Below are 21,411 nucleotides of genomic sequence, written 5' to 3'. Positions count from 1 at the left end.
TATTCAAAGGGATCTGGGTCTTGCAATCTAAGTTTTTGGTCACTGCAGCCATATCTGCATTACGGGGCACCCCAAGCCCCAGTATTACTGTAATTCTTGCAGACTCACAGAGGTACCACTTTGGTGGTCTTAGATAAGATCTAGAAGAATTCTTTGAATTACTAGTTCTCTTCCATTACTTTCTCCCAAGGAAATAGATTGTTTCTCTCTGTGCTGAGCTGCCTGGAGCTGGAGTAAGGGTGACACAAGCACCCCCGTGGCCACCACCACTGAGACTGTGCTGGATCAGACCTGAAACCAGCACAGTGCCAAGTACCCCTGGGGCTCAGACAGGTCCAGAGATGCTGTCCGGGAGCCAGAGCCTGGAGTTGGAAACCCTGGAAATCTACCTGGTGTGCTCTATTGTTTTGTCGCTAAGCTGACACCAAAACCTCAAGACAAAGTCCTTCCCACTCTTCTTTCCCTTTTCCCCAGGCAGAGAAGTCTCTCGCCATGTCCACCACCACCACAGATCCATGGGGATTACTGCAGGGCACCAATGTTGTTCACTTAAGGCCCAAGGGCTCTTCAGTCAGCTTGTGGTGAATGCTGCCAGGCATGCGACTCACCCTTCAGGGTAGTGGGATCCCCTCTGGCTCAGAGTAGGTCCAGAAATGCTGTCCAAGAGCCAAGGCCTGGACTTGGGGACCCCAAGAGCCTGGTTGGTGCTCTTCCCCACTATGGCAGAGCTAGTACCTGAACTACAAGACAAAGTCCCATTTATTCTTCCCTCTTCTTTTCTCAAGTAGAAGGCATCTGTTCTCATAGCCACCACAACTATGAAAATGATGGGTCACTCTGGAAGCCAGCATGTCCCTGAGTCTTACCCAAGGCCCATGGTGTGTACTACTTGGTTACCGCTGCTGATTATTCAGGGTCCAAGGGCTCTGTAGTCAGCAGGTGATGAATCCTGCCAGGATGAGTCCTTTCCTTCAAGGCAGCAGGTTCCCTTCTGACCCAGAGTGTGTTATTTGGAGCTAGAGCCTGAAATGGGGGCCTCATGACTCTGCCCGGTGTCCTATCCTACTGTGGCTGAGCTGGTCTCCAAGTTGCAAAACAAAGTCCTCTTTACTTTAACCTCTTCTCTCCTCAAGCAGAAGGAAGTTGTCTCTTTTGGAGCTGCAAGCTGTGCTGCCTGGGGTTTGGGGAGGAGTGACACAAGCACTCCTTTAGCTGCCCCAGCTGGTGTCTTACTAGGTCACATGTCCCCCAAGTCCACTATCTCTGAGCCCAGCACAGCACTAGGACTTGCCTAGGAGTTGCAGTCCTTGTGGCCTGGACTGCTTTTCAAGTTTATTTTGAACCCCACATCACTTGGGCCCATAGTCACGAAGCTTGCCAGAACTCAGGTTCTGACCACTGAGATGGGTGAGTCCCCTCTGGCTGGGGCTTGTCTACATGCTCCCTCCATGAGTGTCATCTGATTTCTGCCTGGTGTTGGCAGCACTGTGTTCCAATGCAAAGTTCCCTAATTGCTGTGCTGTCCCTCCCTCAAGTGCACAGATTCTCTCTCCGCACCACGAGGGCACTGCCAGGCAATAGGGAGAGGTGGAATCAACAATTCAAGACTGACTTTCCTACCTTCTTCAGTGCCTCTTTCAGTAAAATGAAGTTAAAACCAGGTACTGTGAGTGCTCACCTTAGTTTTGGTTCCTATGAAGGTGCTGTTTTGGGTAGACAGTTGCCAGATTTGGCGTTCTTGTGGGGAAGACAATCAGTGGAGGCCTCTGTTCCACCATCTTGCTCCACCTCCTCCAGAAGCCTAGCATTCTAAGTCATGTACTGTCATATCTACCCATTCACCAGTTATGGGCTGAATTGTATACCCACAAATTCCTTATGATGAAGCCCTCTGGTACCTAATAATGTGACTGTACTTGGAGATAATATTATTAAAGATAGTATCCATCCATCCATCCATCCATCCATTTAAACATCTATCCATTCATCTATCATATATTAAGTGCTTATGCAATATATCTAGGCAACAATCTAGGCAAAGTGCCTCATATTGGGATAAAAAAGGAACAGATCGGTCTCTGCCCTGAAAGTTCTAGTGTGGATGACAGTAAGTAAACAGCAGTAAACACAATTACAATACATTGTGATAAGTGCCATGACCCATCTGGGAGCTGGGGATGTACCAGGATGGGACACCTTATCCAGGTTGGGGGTAAAGGCAGGAAAAGGGTCAAGGAAACTGAGTTCCAAAGAGAATGTGGCAAATTAGGGCAATTGCAGGAAGGGTCAGTCTGGCTAAATGTATAGATAAAGGGGTAAGTTAAAATTAGGTCTTTATGGTGAACCCTAATCCAATTTGACTGTTATCCTTATGAGAAGAGGAAATTTGGACATACAGAGAGACAGCAGGGATGCATGTGCAGAGGAGAAAGACCATGTGAGGACACAGTGAGAAGGTGGAAGCCAAGGACAGAGGCCTTAGAAGCAACCACACCTGCTGATAGATATCTTGATTTTTCATTTCTAGAGTCTAGAACTGTGAGAAAATAAATTTCTGTTGTGTAAGCCACCCAGCCTGTGGTATTTTGTTATGGAAGTGCTAGCAAACTAATACATCATCCATCCATCCATCCATCCATCCATCCATCCATCCATCCATCCACATCCATCCATCCATCATATGTTGAGTGCCTATGCAATACATCTAGGCAACGATCTAGGCAAAGTGTTGGGATAAAAAAGGAACAGATCAGTCTCTGCTCTGCAAGTTCTAGTGTGGATGACAGCAGGTAAACAGGCAATCACAATACACTGTGGTAAGTGTCATGACCCATCTGGGAGCTGGGGATGTACCAGGAAGGGACACCTTATCCAGGTTGGGGGTAAAGGCAGGAAAAAGGTCAAAGAAGCTGAGTTCCTAAGAGAATATGGCAAATTAGGGCAAGAGCAGGAAAGCTCAGTCTGGCTAAATGTATAGTAGGAAGGGACTGGGGGAGAAATGAAGCTAGAGAGAGAAGAATTGAGAAAGGGTTTTTTTTTCAATGTCATGTTAAGGCAGTGTTCCTCGTAATTTTTTTTCTGCCTATAGCACACCTAAGGGATGACACATGTCCGTCAACAGCGTGGTGAGAGCGAACAGCTGCAGAGGTGAAATACCAGTGTCAGGTTGAGATATGGCCCTGCCTTCCCCTTCAGTTTGAGATTCATGATGCTTAGTAAGAATCTGGATTTTATCTGAAGGCTGAATGATACTGGCTTAGTCACTTCATCTGATACTAGGCCTTCTGTTCTTATCTCTTATCTGTTCGTATGCTAGTTGAGAGTATGGGCTTTAGCATTAGCTGCCTGGATTCTACTCTGTCCCCTACCATTCTCAAGCTGGGTCACCTTGGATAAGCTGTCCACCCTCATCAGCAAACTGGATCAATACTACTGTGGTGCCTACATGAAAGATTCGCTGAGGATGAAAGGAGGTAATGCGTGTAAAGCTCCTGGCATAGTGTTTGGCATACAGTAATGATCAGTAAATGTTAAAGATCACAAAGGCATGTGTCATTGCAGCTCCCCTGGAGCCGAACGGTGTTAGTGATCAAATTCTCACTGTCATTGTAGTAATCATTGTCTTCATCGTCATCGTCCTTGCCATCCCATCATCCTTCTCATATTGCCATTGTCATCAGCACAACCATCCCCGCTATCACCATTGTCATCATCACCATCACCATTTCCATAATAATCACCACCATCCTCCTCCTCATCATCATCATATCAAAGCTCTGAGGTCATTCCTCACTGGGTTCCTTGCTTCCAGTCTTCTTCCTTGTGGTTGTCTTATGAAAAAGAAGGCCCCACCTAGATTTTTATGATGTGATATTCATAACATTTATTGGGCTCCTACTATACATCAGACATTTTTCTGGGCACAAAGGATACAGGGGTGAGCTAAATAAAATTCTCACTTGTGGAATTAGGTTAATGAGAAGTGACAGACATATTCTCTGTCTCTTCTCATTAACCTAATTCCACAAGTGAGAATTTACAATACTACAAGGGTTGACATTTATTTTCCTTTGACATACTACATAGTTCCTTGTACTACAAGGAACTATGTAGTATGTCAAAGTAAAATTAATACTGGAGAGAAAAATAAAGCAGGGAAAGAAGTTTCTGGGGTTGGGCAGTTGTCATTTTTATTTGGGATGGTTAAAGAAGGCTCATCTAGAGGTGACATTTGAATTGAGGAAGGGAAGGAGGCCCCGTGTGGATACCTGGTGGGACAAAGGCCAGGAACCAAATTATAAAGGCCCCCAGGTAGCAACATGCCTGGCATGTGAGGAGCAAAAAGGAGGCTAGTGTGGCTAGATGAAAGCGGGGAGTAACAGTGGATGAGATCAGAGACGCAGCAGGGGGCAGAACATGGGGACCAGGTCATTGTAAAAACTCTGGCCTTTACTCTCACTGACTTGGAAAGTCATCAGAGGGTTTTGGAAAGAGGTGTAACATGATCTGACTTATATTCTAATGGAGTCACTCTGGCTTTTGTGCTGAAAACACAAGACAGGGCGACAAGTACTTAAGCAGAGAGGCCAGTCTTTAGCTTATTTCAGTAACCCAAGTGTGAGCTGCTGGTGGCTGGAATCAATGGAATAGCTGTGGAGTTCATGAAAAATGGGAGATGCTAGATATATTTTGGAGATAAAGCCAGCAGGATTTGCTAATATATTGTACTGAATATGGAACAGGAGTGAGAGAAAGAGACAAGTCAAGGATGATTCCTGAGCAGCTGAACAGATGGAACTGGCATGTGCTGGGATGTGGAAGACTGTGAGCAGATGTGGAGGAGAAAATCAATTTTATGCTCATATTGTGCCTGTAAAGTAGGTACTATGGTTATCTTCCATAACAATTGGGACTCACTAAAGTGAAGTATTTTGCTCAAGGTCACGTAAGTGGCAAGAACCAAGATGTGAACCAGCTCTCCCTGATTCTACAGACTATAACCCTATAACAAAGCCAAGTTCACAGAAGCCCTGGTCTTAGCTTCCTTAGACCCGGGTTCCAACCAGCCTCTCAGCTGCAAGGGCTTTACCATTGACCATCAAGGGTTATACTGATGGCTCCCACTCAAACTAAACAAGGTCCCTCTTTTCCACGGAGTGAAACTTGTGCACATGAAGGCTTCCCTTCCTCCAGAGAGAACACTGGAGGCCACTCACCTTCCAGACCACTAAATTTAACATCACTCATGCCAGCTAGAGGAGGCCCCAGATCCCTCCGGCCAGTGAAGTTGTGGTTGGTGAGTGAAATTCGAACTCATTAACTTGAAAATGAGCTTCAGTGACTGTTAAGGCACCTTGGACTGAGCTGTCTGATTTCCATTCCAACTCTGGGTGTGAAGCTTTTTCCATCCTTAGCCACCCAGTGATCACTATTTACCCATTTCAGCACTGGCTGGGCCTGCTAGGAAGCAGCTAAATGGTGCCTAACAGCACGGGCTCTGGTCAGTCCACCTGGGTTCAAATCCTGGTTCTATCACTTAATAGCTGCGGGAACTAGGACAGGTTTCTTAACTGTTCTATGCTTCTCTTCTGTTTTATCATCTGTAAAATGGGGAGAAGAGTAAGTCCTTCACAGGGTTGTTGTGAAGTTTAAAAGATATAATGGGTGCACCACAATCTCAGAAATCACCACTAAAGAACTTATTCATAACCAAACACCACCTGTTCCCCAAAAACCTACGGAAATAAAAAATAAAAAATATATGCAGAGTGCTTAGTACAATGACCACACATAAGCAAGACCCAACAAAAGTTTGCTATTAATTTTAACATTATTTTAGTAGGCTTTTATTTTGTGCCGGGAGCAGTTGCTCACGCCTGTAATGTCAGCACTTTGGAAGGCTGATGTAGGAGGATCACACGAGGCCAGGAGTTCAAGACCAGCCTGGCTAACATGGTGTAACTGCATCTCTATTAAAAATACAAAAAATTGAGCCAGGTGTGGTGGCACAGGCCTGTAATCTCAGCTACTCAGGAGGCTGAGGCAGGAGAATCACTTGAACCCAGGAGGCAGAGGTTGCAGTGAGCTGAGATTGCGCGCCACTGCACTCCAGCCTTGGTGACAGAGCAAGACCCTGTCTCAAAAACAAAACAAAACAAAAAACCCAAAAAGACTTTATTTTGTGCTCATTGTAGTGCTCATCATTCTTGTCGAGACTTCACTGCTTTGTGTATAGCACCAAACTGTGCCCCACAGAAAGGGATACAAGTAAACAATTGTTTAGCACCCTGTAGTTTACAAAATATTTTCATGGGCATTATCAACTGATACCACCTGAGGATATGGATGTGTTAGCCAGAATTTAAAGGAGGGTGTAGCATCAGCTTATATCATACAGTCAATTTAATGAAGTGGCATCAAAATGTAAAACCCTTTTATGTTCACAAGTAATATGAACAGTAGGCCTTCCTTATCCTGTCCCCCATGCCATCTCTGGGTCTTACCCATCCCTCAAGTTCACATTAGAAGGGCAGGGATGCTACTGAGCACTTATCTTAGGACTGCAAAAACAAGTAGAAATGTGTTTATGTATTCATTTATTGATTGTGACAGAGCGAGACCATCCCCACTATCACCATTGTCATCATCACCATCACCATTTCTATTATAATCACCACCATCATCCTCCTCATCATCATATCGAGTGTAGGCTGGAGTGTAGTAGCGTGATCTCGGCTCACTGCAACCTCCGCCTCCCGGATTCAAGAGATTCTCCTGCCTCAGCCTCCCGAGTAGCTGGAATTACAGGTGTGTGCCACCACACCCAGCTAATTTTTTGTATTTTTAGTAGAGGCGGGGTTTCTTCATGTTGGCCAGGCTGATCTTGAACTCCTGACCTCAGATGATCCACCTCTCTCAGCCTCCCGAAGTGCTGGAATTACAGGTGTGAGCCACTGTGCTTGGCCTATTTTTAAAGTAGTATCAAAATGTGCCCACATGAAAATGTCACATACTCATTCCTCAACCAAGAGGTGCCCCAGCTGGGCCCTTCCTCTTCTGCATGGACTTACAATATCTGGAGGTAGGCAGCTCCTGAGGATGTGCACCCCTGAGGCTGGGAAAGGTGGTCCTAGCTCTCCAGAGCCAAAATATAAAGAATGGCCCCCATCCCTAACATGTACTCAGTTTGCAGGGCATCCAGGCTCATGCCTTGGCCACTGGGGGCCTTGCCAACCTGGAACAGAGAAGAGGCAATCAGCATTAACAGGGGCTTTCTATTTAGGCATTCTAACCAACATGCAGAAAGCCAAAAGGGCTGCAGGCTTACAAAGCTTGACCTTATAATTTATGGTGCATGCGGTATGAGGGAGTTCTGAGGCATTTTTACACAAGCTGGATGAAAGGAAGAGATGTCTCCAGCTCCCGCTCTTCTCCGCCCACATTCCTGACCATCCAACACACTTTAGCAAGGAAAAGGGATAGAGGAAACAAAACCAGGAGGAAAAGCAGAAGAGAAACTCCTCTAGATTCATGCTGTGCTCAGAAACTGGGGTAGGAGGATGGAAGTCTCCAGGAAGAGCTGTTGATCCCTTCCTGCCCTGGAAGATGCGCTTCCATGACTGCCCACCAGCCTCCTCCTCTGGGTGTAACCGAACACCATGGTGGAACCACACTTCAGAGAAACACACTGCTTGCTTTTAACGTTAAAACACATCCTAGCCTGTGGTTTGTAAGCCACATATGGTCCTGGGAGCCCCAAGAAATAATGATGAAAGAAAATCTTTGAAATCTGGACACAGAAGCTCTGTGAAGCTATACTTTCCCTCAGTGACTCTGCAAATTGTATTAGCTGTCCAATATTCACTGAGCATTGCCATATGCCCAGTATCATATGGTATCTCTTGTCTAATCCACATAACAGCAAAGTTGTTCTTTTTTTTTTTTTTTTTTTTTTTTTTTTTTTTTTGGGTGGAGTGCAATGGTGAACAGGGCTCACTGCAGCCTTGACTTTCCAGGCCCAAGCGATCCTCTCACCTCAGCTCCCCAAGTAGCTGGGACTACAGTCACGCTCCACCATGTCTGGATAATTTTTTTTTAAAATTTTTTGTAGGGACAGGGTTTTGCCATGTTGCCCAGGCTGGTTTTGAACTCCTGGGCTCAAGAAATCCACCTGCCTCGGCCTCCCCAAGTCCTGGGATCATAGGTGTGAGCCACCACACCTGGCCCAGTGAGGCAGCAATTACTCCTGTCTTATAGCTGAAGATACTGAGGTTCAGAGAGGTCACACTCCAAAGTCAGTCATGGAGCTGAATCTGAACCCAAGTCAGTCTATTCTATAGCCTGTGTCTTAACCGTTATATGTACTATCTCCCAGAGGAAAAGAATGAGAGGGAAATGCTGAAAATATTAACAGTCCCATCGTCCTACTCTCTACTCATTCATTCAGTTCTCAGTAGAGGTAAAAATTGAGAAACCGTCCATTCTCATATCTGGCCTACAGTCTGGGTGTTTTTTTTTTTTTTTTTCTTTCCTGAGACAGGGTCTTGCTCTGTTGCCCAGGCTGGAGTACAGTGGTGCCATCATAGCTCACTATAACCTTGAACTCCCAGGCTCAAGCGATCCTCCTGTCTCAGCCTCCTGAGTGCCACCACATTCAGCTAATTTTTTTTTTGGTGAAGTCAGGGTCTTGCTGTTATCTAGGCTGGTCTTGAACTCCTGGCCTCAAGTGATCTTCCTGCCTTGGCCTCCCATAGTGTTGGGATTACAGGTGCGAGGCACTGTACTTGGCCTGGATCAATTTTTAAAAATTTAAATATCATTTAATTATTTTTGATAAGGATCAGATGACTATTTCTCTAAGAAACAGATTAATAATAAGACAGGTCCTTAAAGATGCACCTTACAGAAAGGGTGACCCTGAAATCTAGAGTTTAGGGATACTTCTCAAGGTCACACACTTCAGTAGTAGCACTAAAGGAGTAGGGCTCTTGCTTCCAAGGCCAGATCTTGGCAGCAAGCTGCTTTACCAGTTATCACTGCCTCTGCCCCTAACATGGAGAACTGCTTAAAGGGGGATAACCTCTTTTTGCACGCTAGAGATTTTAACAACACAACCTGAACTTAGCTGAATAGATTTTAAACAAGTTTCTTGTGATAAGTGAGTCTTCTGATTTCCTCTGCTGTCTCCCTGCGCCACAGGTCAGAGACCTGTGCACTGTTGAACCCGGAGGCTCCTACAATAGCTCCTGGTATTTAGCTGAAGTAGGGGGTTCCTCTCTGTCTGGGGCAGATGGTTGTATTTCTAGTCCAGAACCTGCCATAATTTACTCTGTCCTCCCACACTAATAGCGATTCTTCTATCTGCCAGCTTGGCTTCTACAGCCTTCTGCAATCTGGACCCGCTCAACCCAGTTCATCTCTTTCTTCTCTACATGTAGAACACACCCTCATGGCCAACAGGTGTCCTGGGCTCACCCCATTTCCGCCACAGAAATATCCTCCCTGCTCTCTTCATATGCAAATCATTCTTCAAGGCATTGCTCAAGGTCTTTCTGCCCCCAAAGCCTGCCCATGTACAGCCCAATGGTTTGCTCCAAATCTCTTTACATTTATATTCCCAATTTACCTAAGTTAACCCTTAACAGGTTTCTGTATATTTCTCCAAATGTAATGCAGGCTCCTTGAGGGCAGGCACACAAGTGTTCATTCATTCAGTAGAGACTTTTAGCAGCACCTTATAAAGCGAGAAAGAAGGAGAAGTATAAACTATGGTTGCTTCCAGTCCTCAGGGAGGGGAGACATACCTGGCACACAGTGGGCCCTCAACAAAGGTTTGCTATATTGAACTAACATATATGCCTCTCGTTGCAATTACTTGCTAAGTCCCATGAGAGGTATCAAGTGGTGTTATAGGGAAAGTATAATCAAAGAGGTGGCATTTGAACCCTATAGGCTTTAAGGGCAGGGCATGGTTTTGTCCTTGTTAACAGAACTGGGAGGAAGTTACGGACAGAACAGTATTCCTACCACACACAGTGCCAGGTGCACACAGTGCCAGGCACACATCAGAAAGCAGTGGAATTAAGTGAGTTCTGTCCCTGCCCCGGCACCAACTAGACTGAGTGAGTGGGCAAGTTGCTTAACTTCCCTGGGCCCCCGTTTCCTTCCCATTCTGAAGTGATGAAGCTGCACAGACTTCAGAAAGAAGCAAACTGAGTGAGGTTTGAATGATGACTATATGTGACCTTGAGCCAATCCGAAGCCGGCTCTCTCAGTCTCAATTTCCTTCCTACAAAACGGGTAAAATAATTTCTACCTCACAGGACTTTTGTGAGATTTCGAGAACATATGTGAGTCGCTAAGCACGCAGCTGGCAATACTAGATTTCCTTTTACAAAAGTAGGGGTGACAACCCTGATCTGCCTCTTTCTGTGCGGCTGCTGCTGACTCCGCAGCACCCACCCCAGAGGCTGTCAGGAGTAGGGGCTGTGGACAAACTTCATGACCCCGAAAGAGAAAACAGAGCTGAAGGGGCTTCGGGGGAAAAAGTAAAGAGCTGGCCACAGCAGGCTAACTTGGCTAACGGGGACACTCGGTGAATGCGTCCCCTTGAACAGACTTACCGCAGTCTTTGCTAACTCGCATCAACCATGCCTCCAAAGCTGGCTGGATTTTGGACAGCCTTTTGTGCCTCCGCCTTCAAACCCAAGGCAAAGGACAAGGCCCAACCCCATGGCGGGCTGGGAGAGTGAAAGCAGGGGGATTCCCTCAATTCCCAGCGGAAAGGAAGGGCGATCTGTTCCCACCGGCTGACTCCCACTCCCGGGGCCAGGGCTCCTTGGGCGCCCCCCTTCATTTCTCTCCTCTCCGCACAGGTCGGGAAAGGAGGGGGTCGCGCTTGGCCCGCGGCGCAGGGTCACCCCGGCTTTCGTCCCTCCGACCCCGCCTCGCCGCCCATCCCCGGCCCCCGTCGACCTTGCTCGGCCGCCCCGGCTGGGGTCGATCTGGCCCTCCGCCCCCAGCCTGCGTGGAACCCGCCGGGCCGCCAGCCCCACCTCCGCCGCCTCCCCTCCCCTCCCCTCCCCTCCCCTCCCCTCCGCTCCGCTCTTCTCCCCTCCCCTCGCGGCCACCTCGGTGCCCACCGCGGCCTCGGCAGACCCCGCCGGGCCCCCGCCCCGCGACCGGCCACCCCCGCGCCGGCTTCCCGGCCCCCGTAGACCCCGCCCGGCCCTCCCTCTCCGGGGTCGTGGCGGCGGGGAGGAGGGGCCGCCGGGCCGGCGTGCGTGGCAGGCTCTCCCCGCTCGGCTCGCTCGGCCTCCCTTACCGGGAGGCGGGGTCGGCGCCGCGGCGGCGGAGGCAGGCCCCCTCCTCCCGCCTCCTCGGCCCGGCCTCCTTCCCCGGCCGCGCGTCCTCTCGCCGCTCCGACGCCAGCAGCGCCCGCGTGCCGCTCGCCCAGTCCCGGGGGAGCCCCTGCAAGTTTCCCGGGCCGCGCGCCGCGCTCGCTCGCCTCCCAGCCCGCGGCCCGAGCCGCCGCCGCGCCCGCCATGCCCTCGGCCAAACAAAGGGGCTCCAAGGGCGGCCACGGCGCCGCGAGCCCCTCGGAGAAGGGTGCCCACCCGTCGGGCGGCGCGGATGACGTGGCGAAGAAGCCGCCGCCGGCGCCGCAGCAGCCGCCGCCGCCCGCGCCGCACCCGCAGCAGCACCCGCAGCAGCACCCGCAGAACCAGGCGCACGGCAAGGGCGGCCACCGCGGCGGCGGCGGCGGCGGCGGCAAGTCCTCCTCCTCTTCCTCCTCCTCCGCCGCCGCCGCCGCCTCGTCCTCGGCGTCCTGCTCGCGCAGGCTCGGCAGGGCGCTCAACTTTCTCTTCTACCTCGCCCTGGTGGCGGCGGCCGCTTTCTCGGGCTGGTGCGTCCACCACGTCCTGGAGGAGGTCCAGCAGGTCCGGCGCAGCCACCAGGACTTCTCCCGGCAGAGGGAGGAGCTGGGCCAGGGCTTGCAGGGCGTCGAGCAGAAGGTGGGTACCCCCGGCCCCCCAGCTGTCCCCATCGACTGCGGCCTCCGGACCCACGGCCGGGCTCCTTCGTGCTTCCCGACCGGCCCCTAGCGCTGCCTGTCCAGGCCCCGAGGCGGGAGCCGGCCGCTCCTCCTTGGCGGGCCCTGGCCTAGACACCCCCCTCCATGCGGCCCCCTAGTTCCGAGGCAGTCCCCAGACCCCCTTTGTCAATGGCTGCGGAGGAATCCGCCCCGAGGGATGGGCCGCCGCGAGGATGGCCAGGCCCGCCTGGCAGGGTGGGCCAAGGGCCTGTCACAGGGCATTAGCGGTGACCTGTAAGGAAGCCGGCAGGCTCCGGGGAGCCCATTCTTTCTGGATTAGGAACCGCTGAATGGGCAGAGCTGTCTGAAAAGGAGGTTGGAAGGGAAGCCAGCGCATCCCTGGAAGCCTCAGGCAAGGCCCCACCTCAGCTCTGCCTGTGGGAGACATCCGAGCGGGGTTTTTAATAGACCCGGAGCTGGCATTCTAACTCATTTGCAGGTCCAAATGAAATACCATCTATCTTTAGGTCCCTTGTCCTGTATTGGACCAGCCTGCCCCGGTGGGCCTTTGACGTAGTCCTACTTCAGCTTTTTTGGGTTTTCTTTTGAGAGGGAGTCTGGCTCTGTCGCCCAGGCTGGAGTGCAGTGGTACGATCTCAGCTCACTGCAACCTCTGCCTCCCAGGTTCCAGCGATTCTCCTGCCTCAGCCTCCTGAGTAGCTGGGATTACAGGCATGTGCCACCACGCCCGGCTGATTTTTTATTAGTAGTAGAGACAAGGTTTCACCGTGTTGGCCAGGCTGGTCTCGAGCTTCTGACCTCAAGTGATCCGCCTGCCTCGGCCTCCCAAAGTGCTGGGATTACAGGCGTGAACCACTGCGCCCGGCCCTACTTCAGCTTTAGGGGAAGGGAAGGGCCAAAAATACTAGATCATACTGGTGAATAATACTTCTAGCCACATTTATGTGGTGTTTAGAATGCTTACTCACTCACATATTATCTAATTCTTATAGCTACCCTGGGAGGGAGGGAGGACTAACAGTTTTGATTTCATTTCCCAGAGCAGAACATTGAGGTTTAGACAGAGGAATGAGTTGACAAAGTCCCCAGCTGGTGAGTGGCAGACACATGAGAATGTCTAGGCCGCTGCCCTGTTCGTTAAGGGTCCACAGGGGTCCATTTCAGCTATGGATGGACCCAACTCTCAAGGCGAAGGTGCTTAGCTTCCACCATTCTTTGGTTTTTCCATACCAAGTACGGCCCCTTTGATCTCATTCGCCCTCCACTATGTCATTGCTCAATGAAAGTTGGTTGCAAGACTGAAACAAAAAATCCCGCCACTTCTGATCCCGGAGCCACTGCCTCCTTTTCCCAGCATGCTGTCTGTCCTGCCAAGTTGCTCTCTGCTTTTGTTGAGTGTGCAGGACTAGGAATTTCCTCTTAAGGCTGGCAGAGCACGGCCGGGCGTGGTGGCTCACGCCTGTAATCCCGGCACTTCAGGAGGCCGAGGCGGGCGGATCACCTGAGGTCAGAAGTTTGAGAGCAGCCTGGCCAACATGGTGAAACCCTGTGTCTACTAAAAATACAAAAATTAGCGGGGTGTGGTGGCACATGCCTGTAGTCCCAGCTACTCAGGAGGCTGAGGCAGGAGAATTGCTTGAACGCGGGAGATGGAGGTTGCAGTGAGCGGAAATCCTGCCAGTGCACCTCAGCCTGGGTGACAGAGTGAGACTCCGTCTCAAAAAAAAAAAAAAAAAAAAAAAAAAAAAGACTGGCAGAGCAACTGGAATGAGTCAGCCTGCTAAATGCTGCAGGCCAAGGGAGGTGACTTTTCTAAGGGAATTAAGTAGGCAGTGCTGCTTTGCCTATCCTGAATGTCAAACCATTCTTAAAAAATAGACATACTGCTGGAGTATAATGACTAGCCTCTGTTTCTTCTCTTTCATCCACCTACTTACTAGTCAATCATAATATTTATTAAAGTCTGATAGTTGCATGGCTCTGTGTAGGCTTTGTGGGAGGGTATGAAGGAGCAAAAGACACGAATCACTTGTGCAGCACATAAGGAGGTGTCAGCTGAGGGTAACTCCTGTGAAAGTTCAGAAGAGGGAGGGTGTGGAATTTCGCCTGTATCCCGGTGGCCAGGGTAGTGCCAGCCATCTAGCTGGTGATCGATAAATGTTGAGAGAAGGACTGTGATGAACACTGTAGCAGGGGCACTATTTTGAGCATGTTTGAGAGAGAGGAGGTGGCTACCCTGCCAATGGCAGAGTCACATTTAGGAAATTGTGAGAGAGGGTAGGTTGGAAGTTGAGGCCAAAATAGGGAAGGTCTTGAATCCAGGTTAATTCTCTGTGCTTCTTCCTGCCCCTCCCTTAGTCCCTTCTTTTTGCTTCTCACCCCTTCTCCATCACAGCTATGTATATAGATCACTTTCTTCTTTGGGGCTCAGTTTTCCCATCCATACAATGAGAAGAGGGCTCTATCCAGACTTTTAAGAATCCTCATGGCTCTAAAATCATTGAAATAGTGACTTCTCTGTTTTTTATTTCATATTTTATATTTCGTAGAGACAGGGTCTTGCTCTGTCACCAGGCTGGAGCGTAGTGGTGTGATCATAGCTCACTGCAGCCTTGAGCTCCTGGGCTCAAGCAGTCTTCCTGCCTTGGCCTCTCAAAGTGCTGGGATTACAGATGTGAGCCACTGCACCTGGCTGACCACTTTTCTTTTAATTTAGTAGTGTAATCAAACTGTAATTTAATGTGTCATATTTATGGTGCACTTATTACGTGCCAGGCACTATGCAAACATTTGAAAATGCATCATCTGCTGACTCTCACAACAACCCCGAGAGGTAAGTACTATTATCAGCCCTCTTTGACAGATGAGAAAAGTGAGAGGCTAAGTAACTGAGCGGTGATATAGCTAGTAAGTGGCTGGGCTAGGATCCAAACTGTTGTCTAACTCCTAGAACACTATTAACCACTCCACTATTTAGCCTAGTACATAGTAGGTGCCCAATAAATGTTCCATTGACTTGAGACTCAGAACATGGCCAGAACAGTGTTAGGATTTGCCATAGAATGTGGCCACTCTGTCTGTATCTTTGGGGTGGCCAGTAAATAAGTTATTTTGCATTGAGGAACCAGTTGTGTTTGGTTCTCTGACAGCCTAAGTTTGAACCCTTTTATAACTCTTGGGTACTTGTTGGGGGGTGGAGTTTGGTTCATAGCAGGGAAGTATACTTACAGTATTCATAATTAGTGTTCACTATGGGTCAGCCATGCTATTAAATGCTTTGTAGCCATGATTTCTGTTCTCCCAGCCACGCTCTGAGGCAGGTATCATTTAGTAGCACCATTTTCAGATGGGGCAGCTGAGGACTGGCTGTGTAACTCATTCAAGGTCACACACAGACCATAAGTTGTGTAGCTGGAGTTGGGTGCCCACCTGTCTCTTGTTCTCCAGATGTTCTTGTTATTGGAGATTGGCTCAAATCTTCTGAATGACTGTAGCACAGGCAGAGAGGCTGGCCTGTCCTTACCCAGAGGATTCAACAGGCACAAGTGGGTCCTGGGCTTCAGAAAGTGTTGGCAGTTCATCCCTAGGCCCTCTGAAGAGCCTGTGTTGCCCTGGCAGATCCAGCGTGATAGAAAGCAATGGTAGGAGTAGGCTTAGGCCTGGTAGGGACAGTTTAATGAGACTAGGACCTATTTGTGGAAGAGTGAGCTCCCTGGTCATATTTCTTTGTTTTCTTGTCTAGATTCTCTGGCTAAGGAGTCAGGGCTTCAGGAGTTAGCAGTCTCTCTTCCAGGTACTCAGGGCACTTTGGAGTCACTGCCCCTGCCTGAGCATATCACATACTGGTTGAGAGCTCAGGTTCTGAAATCGAGCATTTTGGGATTTTGACGTTTGAGCCTACCACTTACCAGTTTCCTCATTAGTAAAATGGAGATCACTGGGAGATACCAACTCATGAGATTATGATGAGGGTGTAATAAGATGATGTGTCTGAAGTCCTTTGTATAGTTATTGGTCCATCACAAGTGTCCGGTTGAATGTCAACCACTGCTAACACCCAGTCCCCCCACCCTAGGATGTAACCTTCAGGGCAAGGATCCTAGCCATTATTTCATCTCTGGCATCTTGCCCGTTGCCTGCCACTTAGTGGGCATCCCACATTTGTTGGGGGAACAGATATTTCCAATGCATATTGATGATAATGAGTTATTTGCACATAAAGATGCACAACTCATAGTCCCCTCAGTAGGGGAACACCATGTTCTTTTTTATAGTGTTGGGGGTTGGGTATAATTTCTGTTCTAGTCTCCTTCCTAAGCATTTGTGAAGAGCCAGCCCAGGTCAGGGCTGACAGGGATCAGAGGAGACATGGACCAGCTCATCAGGCTTTGCTTGAATTCCCTCATTCTGTGATTCCATCAAAAAACACTGGATGAAAGCCTGCCATGTTGAAGGTACTGTGCTCACCTGCTCACACCTCTGTTCTGAGTGCTATGCTTAGAACAGGCAGACACTGTGATTTAATAACCTAGTTTCAGAGATGGGCTCTCTCCAGTACCTTCACAGAGTGTCCTTTAAGACTCAGGTCGTATTTGGTTGGGCAGGGAAATTGTCTAGTATTCTGGAGCCCCTGAGAACCTTATTCTAATCTGCCTTAAAACAGACTGATGGAGCTAGACAGCACTTTAGAGACCTATTTGCTATTGGATGAGGAGCCTGGGACTTGGAAAGTGAATGTGACTTTTCATGCTTACAGAGCTGGCTACTGGTGGGGCTAGCACGAGAGCTGAGGTGTGCTGTTCACATCCCACTTCAGTTTATCCTCCTGCCTTTTGGCATGGGCTGAGGATAGTTCTAAGAATCTGCAGACTTACCAGGTGCTTCAGAAGAAATGGGAAATAATCACGATGATGATAGCTGCCATGTATTGAGTGTTCACTATGTGCTGGGCACAGTTTAAGTACTTGATATATTATTAATTCACTTAATCCTCATACAGACAATCATATGAGTCCGGTACTGTTTTCCCATCCTTCAGCTGAGGAAACCAAGGTACAGATAGGCTAAATAACTTCCCCAAGATCACACTGCTGGGAAGTGTTAAAGTTATGATTTGAACCTAGGCAGTCTGGCTCCAGAGACCGTGCTGTTTTATTTTTTGACTTTTTATCATGGCAGTGTTCAAGTGTAAACAAAAAAAAGAACAATATAATGAACCCCAGTTTCAAGAATTACTGATGTTTTGCCATTCTTTTTTTCATTCCATCAGCACCCCTCCCCTCTGCCACTTTTTTTTTTTTTTGGCTGGAGTAAGAAGTCTGACTCTGAACCACTCTCTTGCCCTATGCGTGCCCAACCTGGTCTCCCTTATTCTCCAGATGCTGTTGGTGTTGAATGGCCATAGCACAGGCAAAGAGGTTGTCCTGTCCTGAAGCCAGAACATTTACTAGGCAGAAGTGGGTCCAGGGCTTCAGAAAATGTTGGCAGTTCAGCTTTAGGGCCTCTGAAGAGCCTGTGTTGTCCTGGCAGATCCAGGGGATAGTGAATTAGGGATTAGTTTTAAAATGAATCCCTGGCTGACATTCTTAGTTTACTCAAAGCATTTTAGGATTTATTTCCAACTGATAAGGGTTCCTTTCCTTTCCTTCCCTTTCTACTCCTTTCCCTGTTTGTTTTAACAGAACACAGCATATCACACCTAACAAAGTTTATAGTATTACTTGAATATCATCTGACACCCAGTCCGGAATCACAGTTCCTTGATTATTTCAAAAATGGCTTTAAAAATTTTATGTATTTATTTTTTTAATTTTTTTTTTTTGTTTTAGAGACAGAACCTCACTCTGTTGCCCAGGCTTAAGGCACTCCCGGGCTTAAGGCAACCTGTCACCTTAGCTTCCCAAGTAGCTGGGACTATAGGTGGACACTACCAGGCCCAGCTCAAAGATGTCTTTTTAACAGTTGGTTTGTTCAAATCAGGATCTATATAAGATCCACACATTATATTTGATTGAAAAATTTCCTAAATTTTTTTCAATCTGTAAGTTTCCTGTTTTTCCTTCTTTTAAAATGCCACTTAGTTGTTGAAGATCCTGGTTCTTTGTCCTGTAGAATTTTCCACATTGTGAGTTTGGCTGATTGCATCCTCATGACATTTCTCTCCTGCATGATGGGGACTTGATAGAGTCAGGTTCTTGTTTTCTGTCTTTTTCTTTCTTTCTTTTTTTTTTTTTTTTGCAAAAAACATGGTGCTACCTTTAATGGTTATTAATCCATTTATTACCAGGTTATTAATCATTGTGCTGTCCAGCCTGACTAGTCAGGCCTGGGTTATAAATCATCCCTGGAGCACTAGGAGGGGGCCCTAGGATTGGTCCTCAAAACCATATGGACTATATGTGGAAGGATGTTTCTCCAAAGGAAAATTGTGGTGCCATTCTGGAAAAAAATGGGACCTGGAGGCTGGGCAGACAAAAAAAGTTGTATCATGTGAAACTCATCAGCTCTTCTCAGCAATTAACGTCTGGATTTTGATTACAGGTGCAGTCTTTGCAAGCCACATTTGGAACTTTTGAGTCCATCTTGAGAAGCTCCCAACATAAACAAGACCTCACAGAGAAAGCTGTGAAGCAAGGGGAGAGTGAGGTCAGCCGGATAAGCGAAGTGCTGCAGAAACTCCAGAATGAGATTCTCAAAGACCTCTCAGATGGGATCCATGTGGTGAAGGACGCCCGGGAGCGGGACTTCACGTCCCTGGAGAACACGGTGGAGGAACGGCTGACGGAGCTCACCAAATCCATCAATGACAACATCGCCATCTTCACAGAAGTCCAGAAGAGGAGCCAGAAGGAGATCAATGATGTGAAGGCAAAGGTTGCCTCCCTGGAAGAATCTGAGGGGCACAAGCAGGATTTGAAAGCCTTAAAGGAAGCTGTGAAGGAGATACAGACTTCAGCCAAGTCCAGAGAGTGGGACATGGAGGCCCTGAGAAGTGCCCTTCAGACTATGGAGTCCGACGTCTACACCGAGGTCCGCGAGCTGGTCAGCCTCAAGCAGGAGCAGCAGGCTTTCAAGGAGGCGGCCGACACGGAGCGGCTCGCCCTGCAGGCCCTCACGGAGAAGCTTCTCAGGTCCGAGGAGTCCGTCTCCCGCCTCCCGGAGGAGATCCGGAGACTGGAGGAAGAGCTCCGCCAGCTGAAGTCCGATTCCCATGGGCCGAAGGAGGACGGAGGCTTCAGACCCTCGGAGGCCTTCGAGGCGCTCCAGCAAAAGAGTCAGGGACTGGACTCCAGGCTCCAGCACGTGGAGGATGGGGTGCTCTCCATGCAGGTGGCTTCTGCGCGCCAGACCGAGAGCCTGGAGTCTCTCCTGTCCAAGAGCCAGGAGCACGAGCAGCGCCTGGCTGCCCTGCAGGGGCGCTTGGAACGCCTGGGGTCCTCAGAGGCAGACCAGGATGGCCTGGCCAGCACAGTGAGGAGCCTGGGCGAGGCCCAGCTGGTGCTCTACGGCGACGTGGAGGAGCTGAAGAGGAGTGTGGGCGAGCTCCCCAGCACCATGGAATCACTCCAGAAGGTGCAGGAGCAGGTGCACACGCTGCTCAGTCAGGACCAAGCCCAGGCCGCCCGTCTGCCTCCTCAGGACTTCCTGGACAGACTTTCTTCTCTAGACAACCTGAAAGCCTCAGTCAGTCAAGTGGAGGCGGACTTGAAAATGCTCAGGACTGCCGTGGACAGTTTGGTTGCATACTCGGTCAAAATAGAAACCAACGAGAACAATCTGGAATCAGCCAAGGGTTTACTAGATGACCTGAGGAATGATCTGGATAGGTTGTTTGTGAAAGTGGAGAAGATTCACGAAAAGGTCTAAATGAATTGCGTGTGCAGGGCGCGGATTTAAAGTCCAATTTCTCATGACCAAAAAATGTGTGGTTTTCTCCCATGTGTCCCCCACCCCCCAATTTCTTGTCCCCTCTTAAAGAACAGTTGTCACCACCTGAACACCAAGGCATTGTATTTTCGTGCCCAGTTAGTTTATTGACAATGTTTAAGTTCCCTGCTTCTGCATTTGGTTGGTTTCCTGAAGCGCAGCCCCTGTGAATAACAGGTGGCTTTTCATGGATGTCTCTAGTCAGAGAAAAATGATAAAGGCTTAAATTGAGGATTAACAGAAGCAGATTAACCTCAGAAATCCTGTCTGGCTGGCAGATTTCAAGTAAAAAAAAAAAAAAAGGTGGGTTGGGCGGACACTTTTCTTTCTAGTTGTCTTTAAGGAAAATTAATTTTACTTTTTTTTTGTACTGGCCGAAATTTTTATGAGATATCTCTCACTTGTCTTCCACTTTGAACCGGTTAAAGCTCATAGCTGTCAGCTCTGAGGAGGGGAGAAGCCCCTGGGTCTTTCTTTGAAAGGAATCCGCTGCTTGAGGGCCGCCTCCCTCGTGGTGTGCGTGTCGTTTCTCTTCCTGACACATCTTGTGATATCAGAGGTAACTATGCAAAGCATCCAGACGGTTCTGAATGTGAAGCACTACACCCAGCAGAGTCCTGGTGCCCTCTGTCCCCGCTGCCGGCCCGTGTTCTCTCTCTGGAGGTCACCAAGGAACGCACAGGTTTAGACTACCAGAAAGGGGAGTCCTTGGGTTCTTTCAAAAAATCCTGAGGAAAGCTGTCCACAGTGGAATGGGGGGGTCTCCCTGGGGAATGTAGGCCAAGTCCTTTTATTTTAACATGATGTCCATGAAGAGGTTTGCTGTCTGGGCAGCCCTGTCGGCAAGGAGCGTGCATACTGCATTTCTGTAATTGTTTGCTGTATCTCTGTTCCCTCTGAGCTGTATTGTTCTTTAATGGCTGTCTTGCCCTTCCAAAAAAAAATTGAAAAAAAAAAAAAAAACCCGAAAAGTAAAAAAAAAAAAAAAAAAAAAAAGTTTTGTTTAGTTTACTGTGAAATGAACTGTATGGCTTATTTACAGTATTTTTAATTCTTAATAAACACTTGAGCTTTGTTATGACTTTTCCAGAGTGGTTACATTCTGAGAATTTCGTAATTGATGTGTTTTATTAGCATGTGGTATAAACGATTAGCAAATAGGTAAGTTTACTATTTTAAGGCTGTTTTTTCTTTTAATTGTGAAACCAAGATGGCCTCACTCTTGGGCCAGGGACCTCCTTTGATGGACTGTTAGCAAGTGTGTTCAATGATTACTTGTCTCCAGCTCTGTTAGCTTCAAGCACAGGATCTCAACCCTCACTACCTGTTAGAATCTTCCTGGGAGCTTTTAAAAAATGCCTGGGCCCTGCCCGCACAGATGCTGATTGAATAGGCATAAAGAGGCTGGCACTGGTTTTTTTTTTTTTTTT

General features: G+C 48.5%; 1 protein-coding gene across 1 annotated transcript; it reads left to right on the top strand.

The window, feature by feature from the left end:
• The first annotated feature begins 11,248 nt into the window (after positions 1 to 11,248).
• Positions 11,249 to 21,062, top strand: CKAP4 (cytoskeleton associated protein 4). Its single transcript, XM_054444370.2, has 2 exons — positions 11,249 to 12,014; positions 18,596 to 21,062. Exons 1-2 carry the CDS (start codon positions 11,544 to 11,546, stop codon positions 19,919 to 19,921), a joined length of 1,797 nt encoding a protein of 598 aa, XP_054300345.1. The 5' UTR covers positions 11,249 to 11,543; the 3' UTR covers positions 19,922 to 21,062.
• The last annotated feature ends 349 nt before the right edge of the window (positions 21,063 to 21,411 follow it).

The sequence above is a fragment of the Pongo pygmaeus genome, chromosome 10 (assembly GCF_028885625.2).
Source record: "Pongo pygmaeus isolate AG05252 chromosome 10, NHGRI_mPonPyg2-v2.0_pri, whole genome shotgun sequence".
NCBI classification, from domain to species: domain Eukaryota; kingdom Metazoa; phylum Chordata; class Mammalia; order Primates; family Hominidae; genus Pongo; species Pongo pygmaeus.
This window is presented reverse-complemented; position numbering and strand designations above follow the sequence as displayed.

Excerpts from the sequence above, each read along its gene's own strand:
- CKAP4 (XM_054444370.2), top strand. The coding sequence starts at position 11,544 with ATGCCCTCGGCCAAACAAAGGGGCTCCAAGGGCGGCCACGGCGCCGCG. Across the intron at positions 12,015-18,595 it reads TGCAGGGCGTCGAGCAGAAG|GTGCAGTCTTTGCAAGCCAC; the intron begins GTGGGTACCCCC and ends TTTTGATTACAG.